Consider the following 19,807-nt stretch of genomic DNA (forward strand, 5'->3'; position numbering starts at 1 on the left):
TTTTATTTTGACACTTTACAATAACCACCTTTAATAAATGTTACATTAACAGTTAATTAAACTTTAGTTAATAGTTATTTCCCTATGCTTCTGTAGAGGTTTATAAACATCAGCTGCATCCTAAACAATAAACAATGGCTTAATGAATGCTTTACAAAGCATTTGATTGTTAATAGTGAAATATTTAGACTATTAACTAAAGTTTAGTTCATTATAAATTCTTTGTTTAAAGTCGAGCTGAAATGAAAAATGCCCTTTTAACAATTTCAGATTACATTGACCGGCACATCGTGCACCTTTATAACAATATATGCCAAAAAATGTACAAAAAAAATCAGCGTCTTTGTATTTTTATATCAAAACTGATCATGACTTCTTCCTCTGTCACTCAAAGTTATGAGCGCTTACATAAGCTTGTAATAAGCCAATAATGTCACGCCACCCACCCATCAATTTATCTTATACTTTATGCTCATCTTTACTCCAGCCTCTCATTAGTAAAAGCCGTTTACACTCTTTCGCTAATGGTTTTATTAAGTTTCCTGAGTTTCCTGAGCAGAGCTGGGTTACAAAAACCTACGACACAGACTTATAATAAGAATAAATGATTAACCAAGCATTCCTATCAGATAAATTACAGGATAGGTTGACAATTTAAACTTTAAAACAATCAAGGTGATGGAGGGACATACTCTAGTCCTCATTTCCTGCAAAAATATATAATTTATCTGAAGCTAAGGCTGCAGTTGTCCAAATCAATCAAATCACAATTAATGTCTTTTTTAGGATAAAACTCATCACATCATAACAATGTTATGTGTTGAAAACGTGTATGTTGAAGAAAACATGTATGTAACGCTGTGATCCTACCCTCTCACTGAAGTTACACAGTGACAGACACAAGTGATGGAGACACCATTCACCTGATTTCAAGACACTATACCATCAAAATGATTCTTACATGATGCTGCTTTAACTACAATCCATCACCATGTATAGAGAATAATTTACATTTGTTCCCCTTCTGAGCGCCTGTTTGCTTTTCCTGGGATTCCTCCTCCTGGATCTCGTAGCTGTTGTAGAAATCACAGTGAGCATGTTGTACTTCATAGCTGAAACAGCTCACTGATTTCAGCAGGTATGCCACTCAGTACCTGTGACGCTCGTCAACCCAAAACAAACACACGTCTGAGGAGTTTGAACACCCTCACACAACACACACAAACAATCATGTGGTGACAGGCTTTATTAACCAGTCCTGCAGGTTGAGAGCAGGACAACACGCCCAAACAATGGGGCCAAAGCCTCTTCACATTCATTTCAAATACAGTACATACAAACATGCACTCAACATTAAAGGATGAGCTCACCCAAAAATGAAAATTCAGTCATTGTCTACTCGCCATCATGCCGATTCGAAAACAGTCCTGCAGCATTCTCCAAAACAACTGAAGTGTTTCAGTTGTCTGTCAACGACGACACTTCACCTGACTCTCTCTCAGCACGAGGGTGAGTGGATCATGACTGAATTTCTCATTTTTGGGTGAACTTCAGCTTTCTGGATTTTGGTCCATCTCAAACAGACTTGCTGACCCACAAAATTGTTGGTTTCCATAAACATTCGAACTCTGATGAAACATATTTATTCTGTGCTGGCTGCTGGTCAACTCAGGTAAAAGGAGTGCAGTCATTAAACACATGTTTTTTGTTAGCTGATAATTAATGGAGTGTCAGGCTGGCTTTAACCTGGTTTATTTTTCTCCCAGAGATATTAAAGCATTAGATGCTCCCATTGTAGTGATTATAATGCGGCTTGCTTGCTCAGCTCTTGCTAGAAAAGGAAAGTGATTTATTGCCTCACAAAAAGCATGAAAAGCACCTCAGAGACACTGTTCAGTCTTCAGTGTGGTCTCAGATATAACCGCTCCAGTGAAGCGTATGGTGGCATGCACAAGAAAACATCCACAAGCCTCATCAAGACTTCTACAAAGTGTTGCTTGAGTAGAAGAGTGAGGGCAGGAGCAGCTCTACACGGTAGGCTGCAGCAGCTCCTGGAGCTGACACAAAGTGTCCTTCAGGGTGACGGCTAATGTCTCTGCATGCGTCTCCTCGCAGCAGTTGAAGGCGGTGATGGAGAAGTGGACGTGGTCGGCCTGGGGGTTGTAGCAAACGGCGTAACCGTCAGGAACGAGCGGCCCGAAGCACATCACGCTGTCTGTGTTGGCAGGCACCTGATGGAGAGAGGATACCATGAGACAATGTAGACTGAGCGATACAGCTGAAAACAACAGTGGGACAAAATAAGGCACAAAAACATTTCAGCACATGGTTAGCAGGATGAAAAGTTTCCAAAAGTTTCATTGGGAGGTTACGGGGGAAGTTACTTCTACGATTATGGGTGACACTTCCAGTACACAGTGGACCTAGCATAAGGAAGCATTGAAGGAACTGAACACACGATAACGTCGCTAAACTAGATCTTCATGAACGATAACTCTAAGATCGAAGATTAGCGTCCTGTTACCAGGAAATACACTAGTTCAGGCTCATTGATGATGTGTGGAAGTCGCACCTTTGCAAAAGATATCATGGGGGCGAGGAATAAGAATTACCAGCTAAAGAAAAACACATTTCATGCAGTACTTGATGGCATTGTAAAGGGATAAAAGCACAAAATGTGACTTATAAAAGTAAATCAGGCTATAAAAATCACATGAGCCTCTGATGTTCAGGAGGAAAGTCAGCTGTAAGAAAAAGTAGTAAAAAAAACAGAAGATTAGCAGCTTGATGGCTGGAAACTCCCAAACTGTGTTGACAGTAAACGCCTCGTATTAAAAGAACATCACATGCTCAACACTGCTCACATATTTACAGCATCACTACCAAAATTCCCACTTCCTGTTGGACTGTCGACACCTTCTGTAAAACAACTCTCTTTAACACACACACCTGCCCTGTCCGGAGTTTCCAGTGTGTTGCAAGGCCGTACGCTGTATCCATAAAGATTTTGGGGATGCTCATTCCTTCCTCGATGGCCTGAAGCTTGAGACCCAGCATGTGACGTTCGATGCCGTGTCCTTTAACTGCCTGAACAGAGCAGGAAAAATAAAAGTAGAGTGTTTATGAGTTTGTAACAAAAGACAAAAGCAGTTGAGAGTTCACTTGTTATTTACCTGTTCGGTCAGAGCTGCATAAGCATCAACAGCCTCTCTGAACAGTTGGAGCTTCGCTTCCCGCTGTGACATGAAACATAAAACATAAAACCATGTGTCTCCTTGTTGTTAAATCACCTGAACACAACTAAACAAGCTGAAATGAATCCACAGTGGAACAATTCAGTGACGTTTCTCACCGATACAGACGGATCATCGAAGGCCACAATGAACTTGAGTGCCTGATTTGTGGGGGAGCGGATGTATTCTGTCCGTCCTCCTCGAAACATCCTCTGAGAGACAATATCACAGGCAGCACAGACCTCGTTGTGAACTCTAAAAAAAAAAAAAGACAAAAAACAAACAATTTCAGAATCTATTAACAATGTTTGTTCCAATCAAAATGACAAAGAATACAGAAACCAATTATCTACATGAGGAGTTTTCAAAGTCTGACATTGTGGCACCTCCCAAAGACAAACTTAGGACAAAACTGTGCGTCCCATACAGCACATAAACAACATTTGTTTATATTTTGTCAAATTGGCACCATTTTAAGTCATGCTGAATTAACTATCAGCAGTTTCAGTTTGCAATGAACCCATGAGATGTACAGACAACTATCACTGGACTACTTAAAAACTCTACAAAACCTAAAAACACCACATTTCTTAGGCAAGTTTTGAATTACAAGAGTATTTTTTTCCAATCTTGTCTAATTTAGGGACATGTATTCACAATGGACACATCACTGTGTTTAGATTCAGACTGACCTGTAGTAGGCGAGCTGCAGGGCGACCTGGATGAAGGAGTGTGGACTCAGCTTGTGCTGCTTGGGAAGCTCCTTGCCGAACCTCTTGAAGTTGAACACGTTCACGTCGAGGTCGTTGATCAGTCTGCAGGAAATATAAAACATTATTTTAGATTTGTGATTAAATCATTTAAATCATGTTCTAAAAAGCCATTTATTAAATGTTTATAAACTGCTAATGAATGCTTAATAGGTGAAGTGTTGCCAGAACAGACCCTCAGATCCCCCAGTACTTTGAGCAGGGGTTACATCTGGCCAGCACAAATGTAAAAGGCATAATAAAACGCGTTAGTCCTAATTTACATGTTACATGATCAGGATGTTTAGAGAGACTTTTAAATTACACAGCAGTGTATAAAGGGATCACAATAACGACTTCTACGTGTTGTAAGAAGGCAGTCGACTTAATGACAGCTTTCTTTTCCTCAAGGTTACATTTACACAGAGAAGATAAATGTGTTTACTCTCCTGTGGCTTTCCTCATTTCAGCTCTGTTGGATTTGGAGGTAAAAGTAAACATCTAGGTTACAGTGTGCAGCCAGGCCATTGTTCTCTTATCATACCGCAGAGACTGTACGTTCAAAGTAAACCACTCCATCCTGCTCATGAGAGGATGAAGACGAAGAAGAAGTGAGGAGCTTACATATCGAGGTTCTGCTTGGCGTGCTCGATGTCCCGCTTTATTTCTCGGTCTATGTGGAAGTAAAGCTTCTTTGGCATCGGTAGAGGGACCAGCGGAGCTCTCTTTGGGTCTGGTTTCTCGCTGCAGTCAAGAAAACATACAATAACTCAAGAGTATGAAAGATGTAAAACACAAATCCAGGACGATAGAGAGAGGTCCACATGCAGCAAAGGAGTGCAGGTCAGAATCAGACCCAGGCATCGGAATATAATAATAATAAATAAATATCTTCATGTATTGTAATATATGCCGAATTAACAAGAAGGCCCAAATAGTTATGGATTGTTGTGGGCAGCATTTTACAAAGTTTATATAGTGTCTCCTAACTCTACAACTCACAAAATTGAGCGATTTTTTAAGGGAGTCTGGGGAGTTTCTCCACAGGCGACAAAGAAGATACCTATATTGGTTACTGTTAAATATATTTGTAAAATTTGACATGTTTATCAGTGATTAAATGTGGTTTTCTTTCGTATATTTAGTGTAAATAGAGAAATGAGTTGCTGCTAAATGTTGGCAGGTAAGATGCACTTTAGACACAGAAGCAGACAGGCTGGTACAGCTGAGTCGTGCCAAATGCAGACTTTTTTCAAGGAAAGAAACAACTTAATGTGTTGCATTCAATGCCGAATTAACGAGAAGGCCCAAATAGTTAAGAATTTGTTGTAGATAGCATTTCACAAAGTTTACATAGTGTCTCCTAACTCAACAATTCACAAAATTAAGTGATTTTTTAAGGGAGTCTGGTGATACTGCAGTTACAAGTTCAGTGGTTAGATCAGTGTGTTCACAGATGTCTGCTGCTGACATTGGCAGGTTAAGAGAGCCCAAACGTGTAATTTACATCATCAGGGGATCACTCAGGATGGATGTTAATACCAGGTGTGAGCGGGGCCTTTATCTCACCAGTAATCCAGGATGTGATCCAGCAGTGTTGCTATGGGCGGACCCTCAGCTGTGGCTTGTTCGTACAGAAGACCCCACGAGCCGTCCTCGCCCACCACAAACTACTCAGACGCACACAGAGATGACAGTCAGCTGCTCCGTCACCAGTCTAAACAAAAACAGTCAAAAAATACTCCTGCTGCTTACCTGCAGCGTTTTATCAAACCAGCGGTTTCCGCTGTTGGAGAACGTCCCGCCTCCGTGAAGAATCTGTGCTGCCTTACGGCTGGCGTACCTGTCAATCAAAGACAGAACAAATAAAGTCAACAAACAGGAAAAATACTTGAGTATTTCCATTTTCTGCTACTTTATAACTCTACTCCACTACATAGTTACAAGTTACTTTTACATTAAAGAACAAATTAAAAGACTAATGAGCACTTTTACTGTTGATAATACTTCTCTACATTTTAAATTCAGGATTTTAACCTGTAATAAGAGTATTTTCCAACTGAGGGAAGTGTTTCTCATTCTTTAGATGCAAAGCTGCAACAACTGGAGCGACATTTCAAATGCAGGAAGTGACAACTGTATATCGTTGCTTAACACCGAGTGTCAACAGACAGAACAATGATATCTGAACACACTCAGAGGATTACTCAACACATTTAGCAAACACAGAAATACCTGAGTGTGAGAAAGAGGATGTTTGTGTGTGTGTGTGTGTGTGTGTGCGTACTTCTCATCTGATATCCTCATGACTGGAGAATCCAGACACAAGGAGAACAGTCCCGTCTCTATCAGCCGCACTGATTCCTTGTTCAGTTTATCTGAGTCACAGAGACAGAAAGAGGAAAAAGTCCAAAATAACACAAGAACAAACACAAAGTATTTAAACATATCAGTTAGACGAATTTATCAAAACATACAGACATTTATCAGAGTTGCAAGTCAGGAGTCTTTGGCCTGAAAGACGTCTATTATAACATTTACATACTTTAAATTACACGCACTTTAATCAATCCAGGTGATCAATCCACCACAGTGGTCAAGACGTCAGACTGCCTTTATGCATTCTTTACAGAGAGTCTGGCAACGTAGAGAAGAGCAAGAAGTGTGTAGCGCTGCGCTGTACCTTTGAGCAGGCGGTTGTAGGCCTGTCCCCAGGTGTGACGGTGCTCGCTGGTCAGGATTCCCATCGGCTCTTTGTCCGTCTTCCAGGACTGAGATCTGATCCTCAGCAGCTGACTGTGGATCTGACTCTCCGTCATGCGAGAGCCGTCGCTGTTGTAAACCTCCAGCTGGAAGAACTAGAAGAAATAAAAAGGAGGCCGTGTTTGTTCCAGGACGTCTGATTTCTGCCGGGGCGAAGCTTTCTGCGTCCGTTTTAAACCCGATGCTGCGTTCAGTGCTTTCGAAGACACAGAAAGTCTTCGGGTGTGTTCGTGGTAAACATATTTGTGCTGATTCGTTAAAAACCTCTGGAGTGTTTCTCTTTCACAATCAACCAACATCTGCAGAGCTGCTGCTGCCAACACAAACTGAACATCAGACACAAGTGACTCTTCTCTTCTTTACATTTGGGTTTGGAGCTGAAACAAACTAGTCTATTAACCAATTACTCAATCAATCAGCAACTATTGTGCTAAGCAACACAACATTTTTAAGTCAGTTTTTAAGCAACAGTGTCCAAAACGACTGGTTCTGACCTCTTAAATGTGAATATTTGCTGTTTTTCATATTCTACTATAATAATAAATTGTACATCTCTGGGTTTTGGTATGTAATTCAGACAAAATGAACTTATTTAATGCTTGAGAAGGTAAAATACTGACCCTGGGGCAGCCATTTTGGATGACTTTGACTTTGACTTTCCTGCTAGAAACACTGAAACGTAAGTCTACGGTTTACTTTATAATCTCTGTATTATGTGCAACAACTTGAATTTTATAAGATGATTTTATCATTGCAGTATGAATCATATGTCGTGAAGGTTTTTGCATTAAAAATCCAAAAGAAACATAATAATAAAACAATCATCACCTGTAGCCCTACTTAGGTTTAGAGCTGCAATGATTAGTCAATTTATTGATTAGTTAATCAGCAAAGAAATCAATCTGAAAATCTCGTAAGTATTTTGGACATTTAATTGAAAGAAAAAAGCCAAAATGTGAGTATTTACTGCTTTTCTTGTTTTGTTTTTTAATCATTTTGAAGTGAATATCTTCGGATTCTGGACCGTTGGGAGGAAATAACAAGAAATATTAAGACGCGATCAAAACAGTGTGAGATTAATCAACTATTAAAATAATCATTTGTTGCAGCCTTACTTGGGTTGAGCCTTAATTATTTGTATTTCCAGTGGGAATATAAACGGTTTTAATGGTCCCATAGAACCACCTTTGTTTACAAAAACAGCAAAAACGTGCACCATAAAAATCCACATAGTTCAATTTGTCCAGTGTTTCATTATAACTTTGTTCAGAAATTCATTTATAACTACTTTATCTGTACTTATGATACAATGAACGGCATCAGGAATTGACCACGAAGCAGTTTTCTCACATTTTTGATCTGTTATGAAGACAGGTGAAGGTTAATAAAGGTTAAAAGCATTTGGATCAGATGTGTTTTGATTCCTCTCTCTGCCAAAATCTCTGATCTCACACGCTGACCTGCTGCCAAGAGATCTTCTTGTGCACTGCACATTTCTAATTGGTTTAAGTGTTCAGATAATAAAACAGATCACAAAGTTAAAAAAAAGAGGTGTGACTGCACAAGACCCAACATGACGGACTGCTGTAAAACTTGCAATGATGCCGAGTCAACAACAGGTGGGAGCAAAATATGAACCCGACAGCGTCATCTATCGTCGGCTCGTCCCACCTGGTAGTTCCTGACGACGGTGATGTGCGTCGGCGAGCGCCGGGAGCGGCCGTAGTGGGCGATGTAGTCGTGTTTGGGCCCCGGGATCCTGCAGGAGGAGAAGAGGAGCGGGTAGAGCTCCATGCACAGAGGCTTCCCCCGCAAGTCATCCACCTGCAGCTGCCCGCTGACGGAGACAAGAGGACAGATGTTAATATTTAACTTTAACTAACTTAAATTTTTCTGAAATTATGTTTGATTTATTTATTCATTTTTCTGATCATATTTTTTTTATTTATGTTTTTATTCATTTTGTATTTATTATTGTGAACAAATGTTTTTAAAATGTTTTTATTGGGTCATTTTTTATTTGTTTATTTTTTATCTTTTTATGTATTTTTCTATATATATGTGTTTTTTTTGTTTGGTTATTTGTTCATTTCTGCATTTTTTTTTTTGTATTTCTGAATGTTTTTATTTTGTTATTGTTGCATTTTTTAATTATTTTTTTCAATGTTTATTTTTTCATTTTTTTATTCATGTTTCCCATGTTTTGTTGTTGTTTTTTTAAAACTTATTTATTTATTTTTCTTCACAAATGTTATTTATTTATTTATTTAGTTATTTATTTATTTATTTATTTATATCTGCTCAGGCTTATAAAAGTTGATGACACCTCAGGACGCACCAGTCTCACATTTTTTCTACCAAAACAAACCCACAACAGCGGCGTTTGAGTCGTGTGCTGTTGGCTTGACGCAGATTCATCTACAGACGGTGCGGGCGAATAAATTTAGCCACAGATTAACTTCATACAGCGGGAACACAGACTGATGCCAGACGAGGTTTAAGGTTACAGGACTGAAATAGAAGCTGGAGAAAGTGACTGTAACTAACAACAGATTACTGCAGGAGGATTACTGCAGAACAAAGGTCAACGACAGTTTATAGCTCATAACTGCCTCTAATGATCAGAGCAGATCATTATCAGCAGCTGGTTTCATTTGCTGTAATGGGATTACTTTATATGCTCTAATACTCTCTGTATTCATCTCTACAGAGAAGAAACACTGTCCGACCATTAAATATGAGTTTTATTGAGGTCAGTATTATTTATTTCAACCTGTTCTTCTTGTGACCAAGATTTTCTAATAACAAGTTGATTTTAAATTAAAACCTCACTTACTGAACTCTTAAATATGGCTAAGACTGAATTATAGACAGAAAAGGCTTTACAGGACAAACATATATAGTATATTATATGATTATTAGCAATTAATAATCCTATATTCTTTATAAACACTATAAAAAGGAGCCATTTAGCATTAAAGATAACTGTTGTTACTTTAGTGTCATTTTTCTGATAATACTTCTAAACTAAAATACTACTTATTACAACCTTTAAAAACATTAAAAGTATACCTGCTGTAGGATAATCAATAACTGTCAGTGTTATTTGGCTGCAGCTCTGTTATACTTACGTGCTGATTTTGGCCTTGAAGTCGAGAACTGCTGCGATCAGTTTGGATGCAAACCTGCGTGGAGACAAACAAGAAACATGTTAATCGTCTTCACAAAATGTGGTCAGAAGCTGCTGGAGTATTTTTCCAGGTGTATATGATTTACAATATAAACAGGTGTTTAGGAGTCCAGATCATGTTAAAGGTCGACATCCTGGCAGAGCGTCTTCACTGGGAACGTGACTGACGGGAAATAAACACAACGACGCTGCTTGGACTGTTCTGCACACTGTCTGCTGAACAGGTGAACTGTTTTGGGATTGGGATCGAATTTTATTGACGTATCAATGTATTGATTATGATTTTTGGACTTCTGGTATTAGTTTATAGAAGAATAAAGCACATTTTTAAATATTTATTGTGATGAAAGAGTTTTGACAGCTTATTCACCCCTTTTAAAAAGTCAATGGCATCGATGGCATTAAAGCGGCTATAAATGTCCACTACTGTGCTGCTAGTCTGTGTGTGTGTGTGTGTGTGTGTGTGTGTGTGTGTGTGTGTGTGTGTGTGTTGCTTACTCACAGTAGCTGGCTCCTCCAGCCGTTATAATCTCTCCTGGGCAGAGAGATAGCCGGGTTCGAGTGCACAGGCAGCGGTTGTCGGCTCTCCAAGTACGCCCACTGCACCCACCAGGGAGCGATCTACAGGGGAGAGACCACACACACACACACACACACACACACACGGTTGACATTATAGTCACAGTAAACAGTGATGATGATATACAATCTTTGAAAACCTGATGTTAGACTGATGAGACAATCTCACCTACATAAAGAAGGGTGTGTGTTTTCAGCCCCCTTTATTTATTTAATACTTAAACATCTCTTAACATCTCATTTTCAGGTTCATAACTTTATTTTGGGTTACTACTAGAATATGTTTACAGGCTTTAATGCTCAAAAAACACACCAGTTTTCTCATACTGTCCAGACAGCCGCCTCTGTCTGAAACACTCTGCTTTAGCTCCTGTCTCTTTAAGACCTAGTCTCCTCTGATTGGTCAGCTCACAGACGCCCGAGCCAGCACCGCTAACAACAACAGAGCAGCTGTGCTAAATCAATTCTTACTTGCCAAACAGGTCGTTGGGCATTAAATCATGCAAATATGTGACATTGTGACGTACTGTGATGTCACAATGTCACAGAATTAAAGGCGGGGCTACTGACGAGGCGTTTCAGGAGCAGTGTTTTCTGTGGGAGAGAGGAGCTTCTGTTGATGGGAATTTTTTAAAACATCGAGTTTTATCTCTACATATTCTCATAAATTATCGCATGAACTTGAACAAAAGTAATGAACTACATGTGTACCATGATTGTCACTCACTTCCTGTATATTCCACTGCTTTCTTTCTTTTTTTGATTCATGTTTTATACATTTTATTTTGTTTGACTTGTTTATATCCTGCTTGTTTGATGTTTTCTACTGAGCGCTTTTATTGTGAAGGGCTTCGTAACTTTATTTTTTTTTTAAACTTCAACATAAATCAGCCTTTACTTACATTAAAAGCTGTTTTTTTTTTTAAATGAATAAATTCCCACACACACTTTTCACCTCTGTAGTGATAGATTTATTAATAAACTTCAACATTTTGGTCACTTGTGTCGTGATAAAAGTCTCTGTGACCGTAACAGCAAACCTTTTTAATAAATCTATCAATGCAAAGGTGAATAATGACAAATTAAGGACTGTGCAGCCTTTCTTCGCGTCGTTTTAAGACCTCAGAGCAGGTGGAGTTTTGTTTTGGATTGATATGTTTATGCTTCAAACACACACCCGTCCCTCTCTAACACCTGTCACGTCTCCCACACTGACACATCACACACACGGACCCAGTTCCTGGTGCTCCTGGCTCTCCTCTCCAGCCCCATCTGCAGCTTTGCACCGAGGCCTCCCGGCATCCCGAACTCCTGCACCATCCTGCGGGTGTGGCTGATCTCCTCGGGGGGCAGCAGAGGCTCCAGGGCCCTCAGGTAGGCCTGCAGGGTCTGGGCCAGAGGGGGCACCGGCTGAGGGGGCACCGAGGAGAAGAAACACACCTCCTGCCTGGAGGAAACCTGGAAGACAGGGTGGTGAGACGTTCAAGGACTCCTGTTAAGTTTAAGTGTTGCACTGCAAACAACCTTGAGGACAAATTAAATATATAATTAAAACATTTTTATGTAATCAAAGTGTCGGTACAGTAACTCTGCATGTCAGCACACTGTCACAGTTTGACCTGCTGCCAATAACAGCAGGGCAGGGCCTATCAAAATAGGAAGTGTGAGAGATATCCTCTGCTTCTGCTATAATAACTACACCGTGTGTGAGAGTGCACACCAGTATGTCAACAGTGAGACTCTTTAAAGTGACAGTAAAGTCTAAAAACATTAAGATACTCACCCTTGACAGCCATGCTCTGCAGCTCCCTGCGTGAATTTTCCTCAAAATCATCTTTTCCTTGAGTCATAAACTCGCCGTGCGTCGCATCAGCTTCACTTTTATACTCTAATAACTTTTCCCCACAAGAGTCAGACAGTCAACACAAGTCCAGCCCTCCTCCTGCTGCTTCTCCTTCTTCTTCTTCTTCTCCTCGGTGGATGAAGATGAGAGTCTTCATCGCTCGACGGATCCTAAGTTTGAAAACATCCGCGCGTGTGTTGGTAGAAGAGAAAAAACACACACACACACAGACACACACACAGCAGGGGTGTAGCTGTCCGTGTTTGGGTTGTTCAGACTGCGGGCATGCAAACGTTCACGTACCGAGCTGAACTGGTCTGACGCTACAAGTCTGCACACGTGCTGACGTAAAAGCTGCTTCCGTACACAGCAACGTGACTCCGCGCTGCAGTACCGCGTCTCTCCGCGGGGTGTCGCTGTTACACCTCAAGATGGCGCCGAGTGCGTAAACTTTAATGTAAACAAAAACATTATCTTAAGATTTACATTCATTTACCACCTTAAGTTAAGTTAATTTGATTTGTATAATTATATCAGTTTGTTTGTTTTGCTTTTCTGTGTTTAGTTTTTATGCTTTTATGTTTTATTTGGTTTTATAAAGCACTTTGTAGCTGTGTTTTGAAAGGTGATATATAAATAAAATTGTCATTATTTGTTTGTGTTGTTTTGTTTTTGTTTGTTTTTGTTTTCTCCTTGTAAAAAAAATGCTTGGAGTCATTTTGAGGTGTGTTCAACAATGATAACACCTGTTTGTTTGTTATTTGAAGATGTTACATAAAGGTTTATTTAAAAAAAAGGTAAGCAACAAGGTTACTTGTATAACACACCAGGGGGAGCAAGACTATACAATAAAATAAAAATACAATAAAATACAAATAAAAACATTGTAAAGAGATGGGTGGTTTATGTTTTAAAAGCACTTTTGTTGCTACGTTTATCTTAAGTCCTAATACCACACTGTAAAAACACCCAGTTACAAGTAATAGTCCTGTAAAGGAATGCAAGTGTAACCAAAAATGTAATTATTGTAGTTATATAATATATAGTTTATGCTCAGTGAGATGACATTTCTTGGAGTATCTTCAAATGCTTCATCCCTGAAACCTGTAACCTAAGCCTAAAGGAAGGTTATGTAGGTCAATAAACCAAAAAAGACTGAAATTGTCATACATTGTAAAAAAAAATCATAAAATTGGACGTCTCTTTAAAAAAAAAATCAAATTTTACCACATAAAAACACAGTAAAAGTAAAAATATTGTGTACAAGTAACTGTAATACTCACTATACAAAGCCTAAATATATTGTTTGACAGTATCATCAGTTTATATAAATGGGCTTCTTGTCAATAGTACACGTTTAGTTTACATAACTGTTTTTTAGGTATTTTCTTTTATTTATTTTAATATTTTTATGGGTTATTTTCCAATTTCCAGTTACTGTTAATCATCTCAAGACCTCTCAGATTTATTTTGGTACCTACTGAAGGGCTCTGACCTCCTGTTGGAAACCACTGGTCCACGGTGATACCTTGTTTGATGGGGTCAAGGGGTTTGACAGACCCTGGCCTCACTGTCACTAGGATACAATGAGGTACAGTTGAATTATTTTATTTACTTAATAAATAACACAGGGCAGAAACTGGAACATGACTTTAACTAATATATATATATATTTAGAATACATTTTACTATAGTTACAGTATTAATCTATATGTAATAACTGTGTTAGTCCTTTCATGCCCAGACAAAAGTGATAGAAAACAAATAATGAGAAGCATCAAGTCGATCAAAGGGATCAAATTGATCTGCCGATAACAAATACAGGAAGAGACGACACTGTTTTCAGAGATATTTATTATATTTTTTCTCTTGAAGCCAGCTTCTTCAAACCATCATAGAAAAAAAAAATAATATGCACAGAATTTTTCTTCTTTCACCAATTAAAATATTCATTTAAAAACAAGAAACACTCGTAACGTATTTATTCTATTTATTGTATTATGAATGTGATAAATCCAAAAGTCAGATATCGGCTTAAGTCTTATATGTTAATTGATTTTTTTATGTTTCTTCTCAGAGATTTTCACTCACACAGCTCTCTCTCCACTTCCACATGACAAAAATAAAATAATACCTTTATTTATATCCATACATATTAACTCAACTGTTACCAGAGTTGTCATTGTGAACAGTAAGGCTGCACACATCCGCACCACCCGTTTCGGTAACGTTCAACACAACACCCACTGAGAGAGGAGGTTTTTCCCAAAAGGCTTCAGAAAAGAAAAATATAAATACTGTATATAAATATACAAATATCTATATAAACTGATCTTCATATCATCTGTATGGGCAAATCCAGCAGGCACATGAGACCAGATGATATAAACATCACTTCTGTGCTGAGGCAGTGCTGACTTCAATTTAGAAAGTAATTTACATAAAGGAAACTCAAATATATGAACTAAAAAATTACATTTTATCAGTATCATTATATTGCATAGACAAGTGATCATTCAGTGCAGACCTGAGGGTCTTTTATAATATGTACCGTACTTATACATTCAGATTTGTTCCCTCCATTTCCCTGAAAATAAAACTATATTTTCCATAGTAAAAACACATTTCTTTTCTTTCAACTGCATAAACCACATTGTACTGTACATTTCTTCCATAACACTCATTCATTCTGATGCTACATGAAACAAAAATACCACGAGGATCACAAACACTCACTTCAACACGTCAAATCAAACAAAACATGATAACAATCACGTTAATATCATTCAACAAAAGTGTTGGTGATCTCATCACATGGGCAATTTTGGCGAGGTGACTGGCTTCTACCGAGGGCAAGACTCATCTGGAAGACAGAGAGACGGAAATGGAAGGTAAATAGGTGAATCTAGGATTCATAAACTACGTTACGTCTAATTTTTTACTTCTTCCCATTCACCGACATTGACATTTATGGGCTTTGTGAGGTCCATAAATGCAACCATACCGTTCCATTCGCTCTCTAATAACATCAAGTTACCAAATTTACCTTTTCCATTGCTGCATTTAAAAAACGACGTCACATAAATCATTTAGTCTTTGCCCACACTGCTAACCTGCTACCATTTGAAAATGTCAGTTTGTTTACTGAAAGTATAAAGATGGTTATTCCAGTTTTTTTTTTCTTTTTGTCAACAAATCCTATGAAAAGACAAAAGCCAAGGCTGAAAGTAAAGTAAGCTATAGACCATATTCATATGGCGGCCATTTTCCTCAGCTGTTACGTGTACGTTATCATTCCACCGCAACTGAAGAGACGATGGATAATGAAATCTGGAGGGGACATCCGGTCATATTTCAAGGTAAACACACACACATTGCTCGGGACTAGTGTGCACAAGTGACTTATTTGTGTTTTTATAACAGTTTTTGGATAATAGTGGAGCTCAGGCTACGGTTGGCTTCACAGGAAATACTCATGAAAAGGACAAATTCATTTTTGATTTGGGTCTTCTCTTGGTATTTGTTGACAATAAGACAAATAAACAGTAAAAATATTGCCAGACATATATAATTTAAGGAAAGTTCAGGCACTCCAGCCCTCGTCTGTGGTGGCAACACTGAAAATAAACCTCTTAAGACTCAGTATAGTCCAACGTTCCTACGGAGAGTCCGTAAGACATCACAAATGGCAAAACAATCTGAATCCTTAATCTCTCTCACTACACGTTATGTTTTTTGAGAAGGGGGTGACACTGACCCACTCTTAGCCCCCGTCCCATAGCAATCCCAACGTTCCTTGTGCTTTTGGACACGATCGTTCCTCCGTCCACTTTAGCCTCCTCCTCCTGCGCCTCCTCTCCCTGATGCCTCCACATCTCATGAGGGTACGGGGTGTAAGCCAACATGGAGGTCTCTGACGGGTACTCGCACACCTGCTCCAGCCGGTCCTCGTCGAAACACACCTTTCCCTGTAAACATGAGTAAAGACTGGATTAGCAACTTATCACCACCTGATTCACATTTCTTGTTAGGGGGGCGACCTCTAGTGGCCATAGTAATTATCACAGAGGTAAAGGAGGAAGTCAGGGATAGAGAGGGGGGCTGGGTGTGGATCGTTGGGTGAAAAAAGCACAGGACTTTCATTCAGGAGACCGCTGTACGTTCCTAGTAACCAAAAGGGGAGTTATTTTAACTTACTAAGTACATTCATAACTGAAGTTACACAGCTATTTAACCCAAACCACAATGTTTCAGTTTTCTTGCCTTAACCTAACCAGACTGAGACGGATGACAAAGATACGATTCGCCTGTCGCTGGTACGCTGCAACCATCATGTTGTTTTGGGAACGCTGATGTGTAATCAGTCACACAAGAGCTGTAAATACCTCTATTAGCATCCTCACATGCACCATTTGGACATAAAGTTCTCCATCAGGAAAAGATCTGCTGATTCCCGTCTTGTGTTTTTCTTTATTTTTTTTGTTTGTATAAAAGTTTAAAGAGGAGAATATCTGTCTTACTGTACAGATACTACAGGGTGTATGGCTGTTTTCAAACACTCTGTGCATCCATTATACAATGACTTGTTTTAGAAATCAAAGCATTGCATGCAAATAGCAAAGAAAATTGGAAAAATGACCAAATTTAAATGCCAGTGTTCGACCCGGTAAGAGCAGAGAGCGGTCTACTTTCTGTACCGACAGGTTCTCTGACATGTGCTTACACGGTCATATGTAAACAAGCTTTGAGTCACTGAGGAAAGTCTCAGTCGGTCTCTGTAAGATGTTTGTACTCTGTCAGTGTAATGTTAACTGACAGAATGAGGCTTATTGATCGTTCAGGTAAACAACACGTATGCATAAGAGGAAGCGGTGTGGAAAAGGAGAACCAGGCTAGCTGGTGTTTAGCTAATCTTTGCCTGGACTGACGGATATTTCAGTGGAGTTTGTTTACTCAAAAGGCCAGCGAGGTGTAAACAGACCCGACAGAAACAGGCCGAAGAGGTCAGCGCGGTGTGTGTCTTATAATCACAGCAGCAGGTCTGGACGTGTGCAGCAGTAAATAAACCCGGAGGTGCAGACGTGATCTGGATGGAGTTGAAACACGCTGCACACACGATACGAGCTACCGCCGCTTCACCCTGACAGCGGCCGTCTGCAGAGGAGCGCGGATAATAGCTCTGCATTAGAGAGGCTGGACGAATCATGCTAAGGCACAGGAGGGCTAATCCTCCCTCCCTGAACCTGATTAACCCAACACAGCAGGACAGCAGAGCCAGCGGGAGAGACAGAAACTGAAAGAGTAGGCAAATAAAAGAGGGAAGTTTTCGATCGTACTTCTTTATAGGTTCAGTGTAAAATTATGACCTTTCTGTATGTGTTCAGAGATTTTTAAAGGTTGGGCGGCAAAGTTTTCACATGCCAGACCGACCTACGATCAAGAATAAACGCTGTATTTTTGTTTTTGAGTCTGAATCAAGCTGGTGCAGGAGGAATTTTACAGAGAGGCAGTCAAAGATAAGAAAGCGGGTAAAATGGAGAGGAAATAGAGGAGGTCGTAGACGAGGAGCATGCAGGTCACCCCCCTCTGTGACATGATGGCGTGGTTCGGATGGGGGAGGGAAGGAGGCCTGACGTCAAACAGTCTGAAGGGCATCAACGAGAGAGCGACAGGTGGTCAGAGAATCAGTGCCGTAAAGTGGTCACTCACCGCAGCTCAAGACGACTACTTATAGATAAACGATTGTTTATTTAAAGAAGTTTATATCCAGAGAACAGCATCAACCCTAGTTTCTCTTTCCCTCTTGTGTCAGTCCCATCTTTATGAAACAGATGGCCCAGTGCTAAAAGTGTCTGAGCTGCATTTAGCGATTTAAAATTGGGCACATCATTGCTTCCTTGTGTCGATTGTGTGCCTCTTGTTTGAAGGAAGTAGAGAAGTTTGAAAGAGGAAGTGAGCAAAAACATGCAGTGTGACAGGGAGTTTCTGTTCGACCAAATTTGAGGCTTATAATCATCGTTAATCCTCTCAGTATGACTGTCAGTCATTTTTCTTTTACGCACTGCCACATCTCTCTGTAACACTTCTTCGTCTTTCCAGTTCACCCACGTTAAACTACGAGTTGGCGGCCCCGCTGTCAGTTAGGCTCAACCATGCAGTGGAGGGTCAGTGTGGTCAAATACAGTTTGCCAAGACTCCAGTCGAACAAACCAAACCCCCGCTAGGAAACAGCCAAGATGATACAAAGAGAGATTTGTCTGAGAGGAAGGGAGAGCTGACTCAACAGAAATGGCAGAGTTGGTGCGAGGGAACGAGGAAGCAGTCTGTAACACACTCAGCTGTGGACTGAGGGGAATTTACAAGCAGTTTAACGACTTTCACATAGAAAAAATCAATCAAAAACAACACGTGAATACAGGGAGATTCATCTTCACGGGATGCTGTGGTGAAGGTTATTTCTGCTCTGCTGACAACTTTGTCATCCAGTCTTCTCCTTTATTACATAACTGCTCATGTCCCACTGTTTCTCAAATGATGACTGGGTTCAGGAAAAGTTAAAATGAGGAAACAGAAAAATGAGATTCACTTGTAGTTTGAGATGAAACCAATTGCCCTGAATTTCTGTAAACACCAGTGCGGTCTCACACAGAGGAGCATGTGACATAAGGTAGGCAGACAGAATGCAAAAAAAAAATGGGAGGAAGGAGCTGCCATTGTGGTTTCAGTCTCAGAAGCCTGCAAGATTAACTGTTTCTTCCTGCAGAAGAAAATAATATTTCTAAATCAAACACTACGAGTGCTTCCTGGACCCGAATTGAGTTTATTAGAGGTTCTCAAACCATGTTTTGACTCTCTGACGAAGGCTTGATGCCGAAATGAGTTTGTTTTTAAAGTCCAACACGACCATGCCGTGACCATAAAGACTTGATTTTTAAAGCAACGAGAACTTTGCTTTCACTGTCTTTCTGTGATAAACTTCAAAAAGTGTGTCATTTTTTCCACAGCCCACACGTTTTGCTACATGTCTGTACATATTTGTGGTGAAATCATTATCATCATGGGGTAAAAGTCAAACGTCTGCAAAGATTTAGACCGCAGGAGCAAATGGCAAAGCAGATCACTCTGGGCTTTTATGGCTAAGAATCAAGATGTCGTGCTTGATAAGGCTTTAATAGGCTTAGGTTGCTCTCTGTGATCGCACTTCTCAATCAAAAGGGATGTTCTCGCAGTGAAAGGGGAATCTGCTTGACAACGAGGGACCATCAGGCAGGTTACACGAGGTGATGCCCTGTGGACCACCTCTGGTGGGGACGACCATCCCTTTGAAATCTGGCTAAACATGACAAACGCTGGGAGACTGTATGTATGGTTGAGAAGCCGATAAGTTTGTTGGTGTGCGCACATTCATCTGCAAAAGGCAAACAAACACAGTTTCCACTCACCCTTTTTG

The 19,807-nt window shown here is 39.8% G+C and overlaps 1 protein-coding gene across 1 annotated transcript; it reads right to left on the reverse strand.

Moving 5' to 3' along the window:
* Positions 1-1,228: 1,228 nt before the first annotated feature.
* On the reverse strand, positions 1,229-12,676 carry cratb (carnitine O-acetyltransferase b). Its single transcript, XM_073482740.1, has 15 exons — positions 12,298-12,676; positions 11,748-11,972; positions 10,438-10,556; positions 9,877-9,930; positions 8,417-8,582; positions 6,666-6,840; positions 6,270-6,360; positions 5,738-5,825; positions 5,552-5,652; positions 4,607-4,726; positions 3,926-4,048; positions 3,353-3,488; positions 3,174-3,236; positions 2,950-3,087; positions 1,229-2,231 (listed from the first exon to the last, which is right to left on the reverse strand). Exons 1-15 carry the CDS (start codon positions 12,346-12,348, stop codon positions 2,028-2,030), a joined length of 1,854 nt encoding a protein of 617 aa, XP_073338841.1. The 5' UTR covers positions 12,349-12,676; the 3' UTR covers positions 1,229-2,027.
* Between the last annotated feature and the right edge of the window lie 7,131 nt (positions 12,677-19,807).

The sequence above is a fragment of the Pagrus major genome, chromosome 16 (genome assembly GCF_040436345.1).
Source record: "Pagrus major chromosome 16, Pma_NU_1.0".
NCBI lineage: Eukaryota > Metazoa > Chordata > Actinopteri > Spariformes > Sparidae > Pagrus > Pagrus major.

Excerpts from the sequence above, each read along its gene's own strand:
- cratb (XM_073482740.1), bottom strand. The coding sequence starts at position 12,348 with ATGATTTTGAGGAAAATTCACGCAGGGAGCTGCAGAGCATGGCTGTCA. Across the intron at positions 8,583-9,876 it reads TTCAAGGCCAAAATCAGCAC|CGGGCAGCTGCAGGTGGATG; the intron begins GTAAGTATAACA and ends TGTCTCCGTCAG. Across the intron at positions 3,489-3,925 it reads CTGCAGCTCGCCTACTACAG|AGTTCACAACGAGGTCTGTG; the intron begins GTCAGTCTGAAT and ends TTTTTTTTTTAG.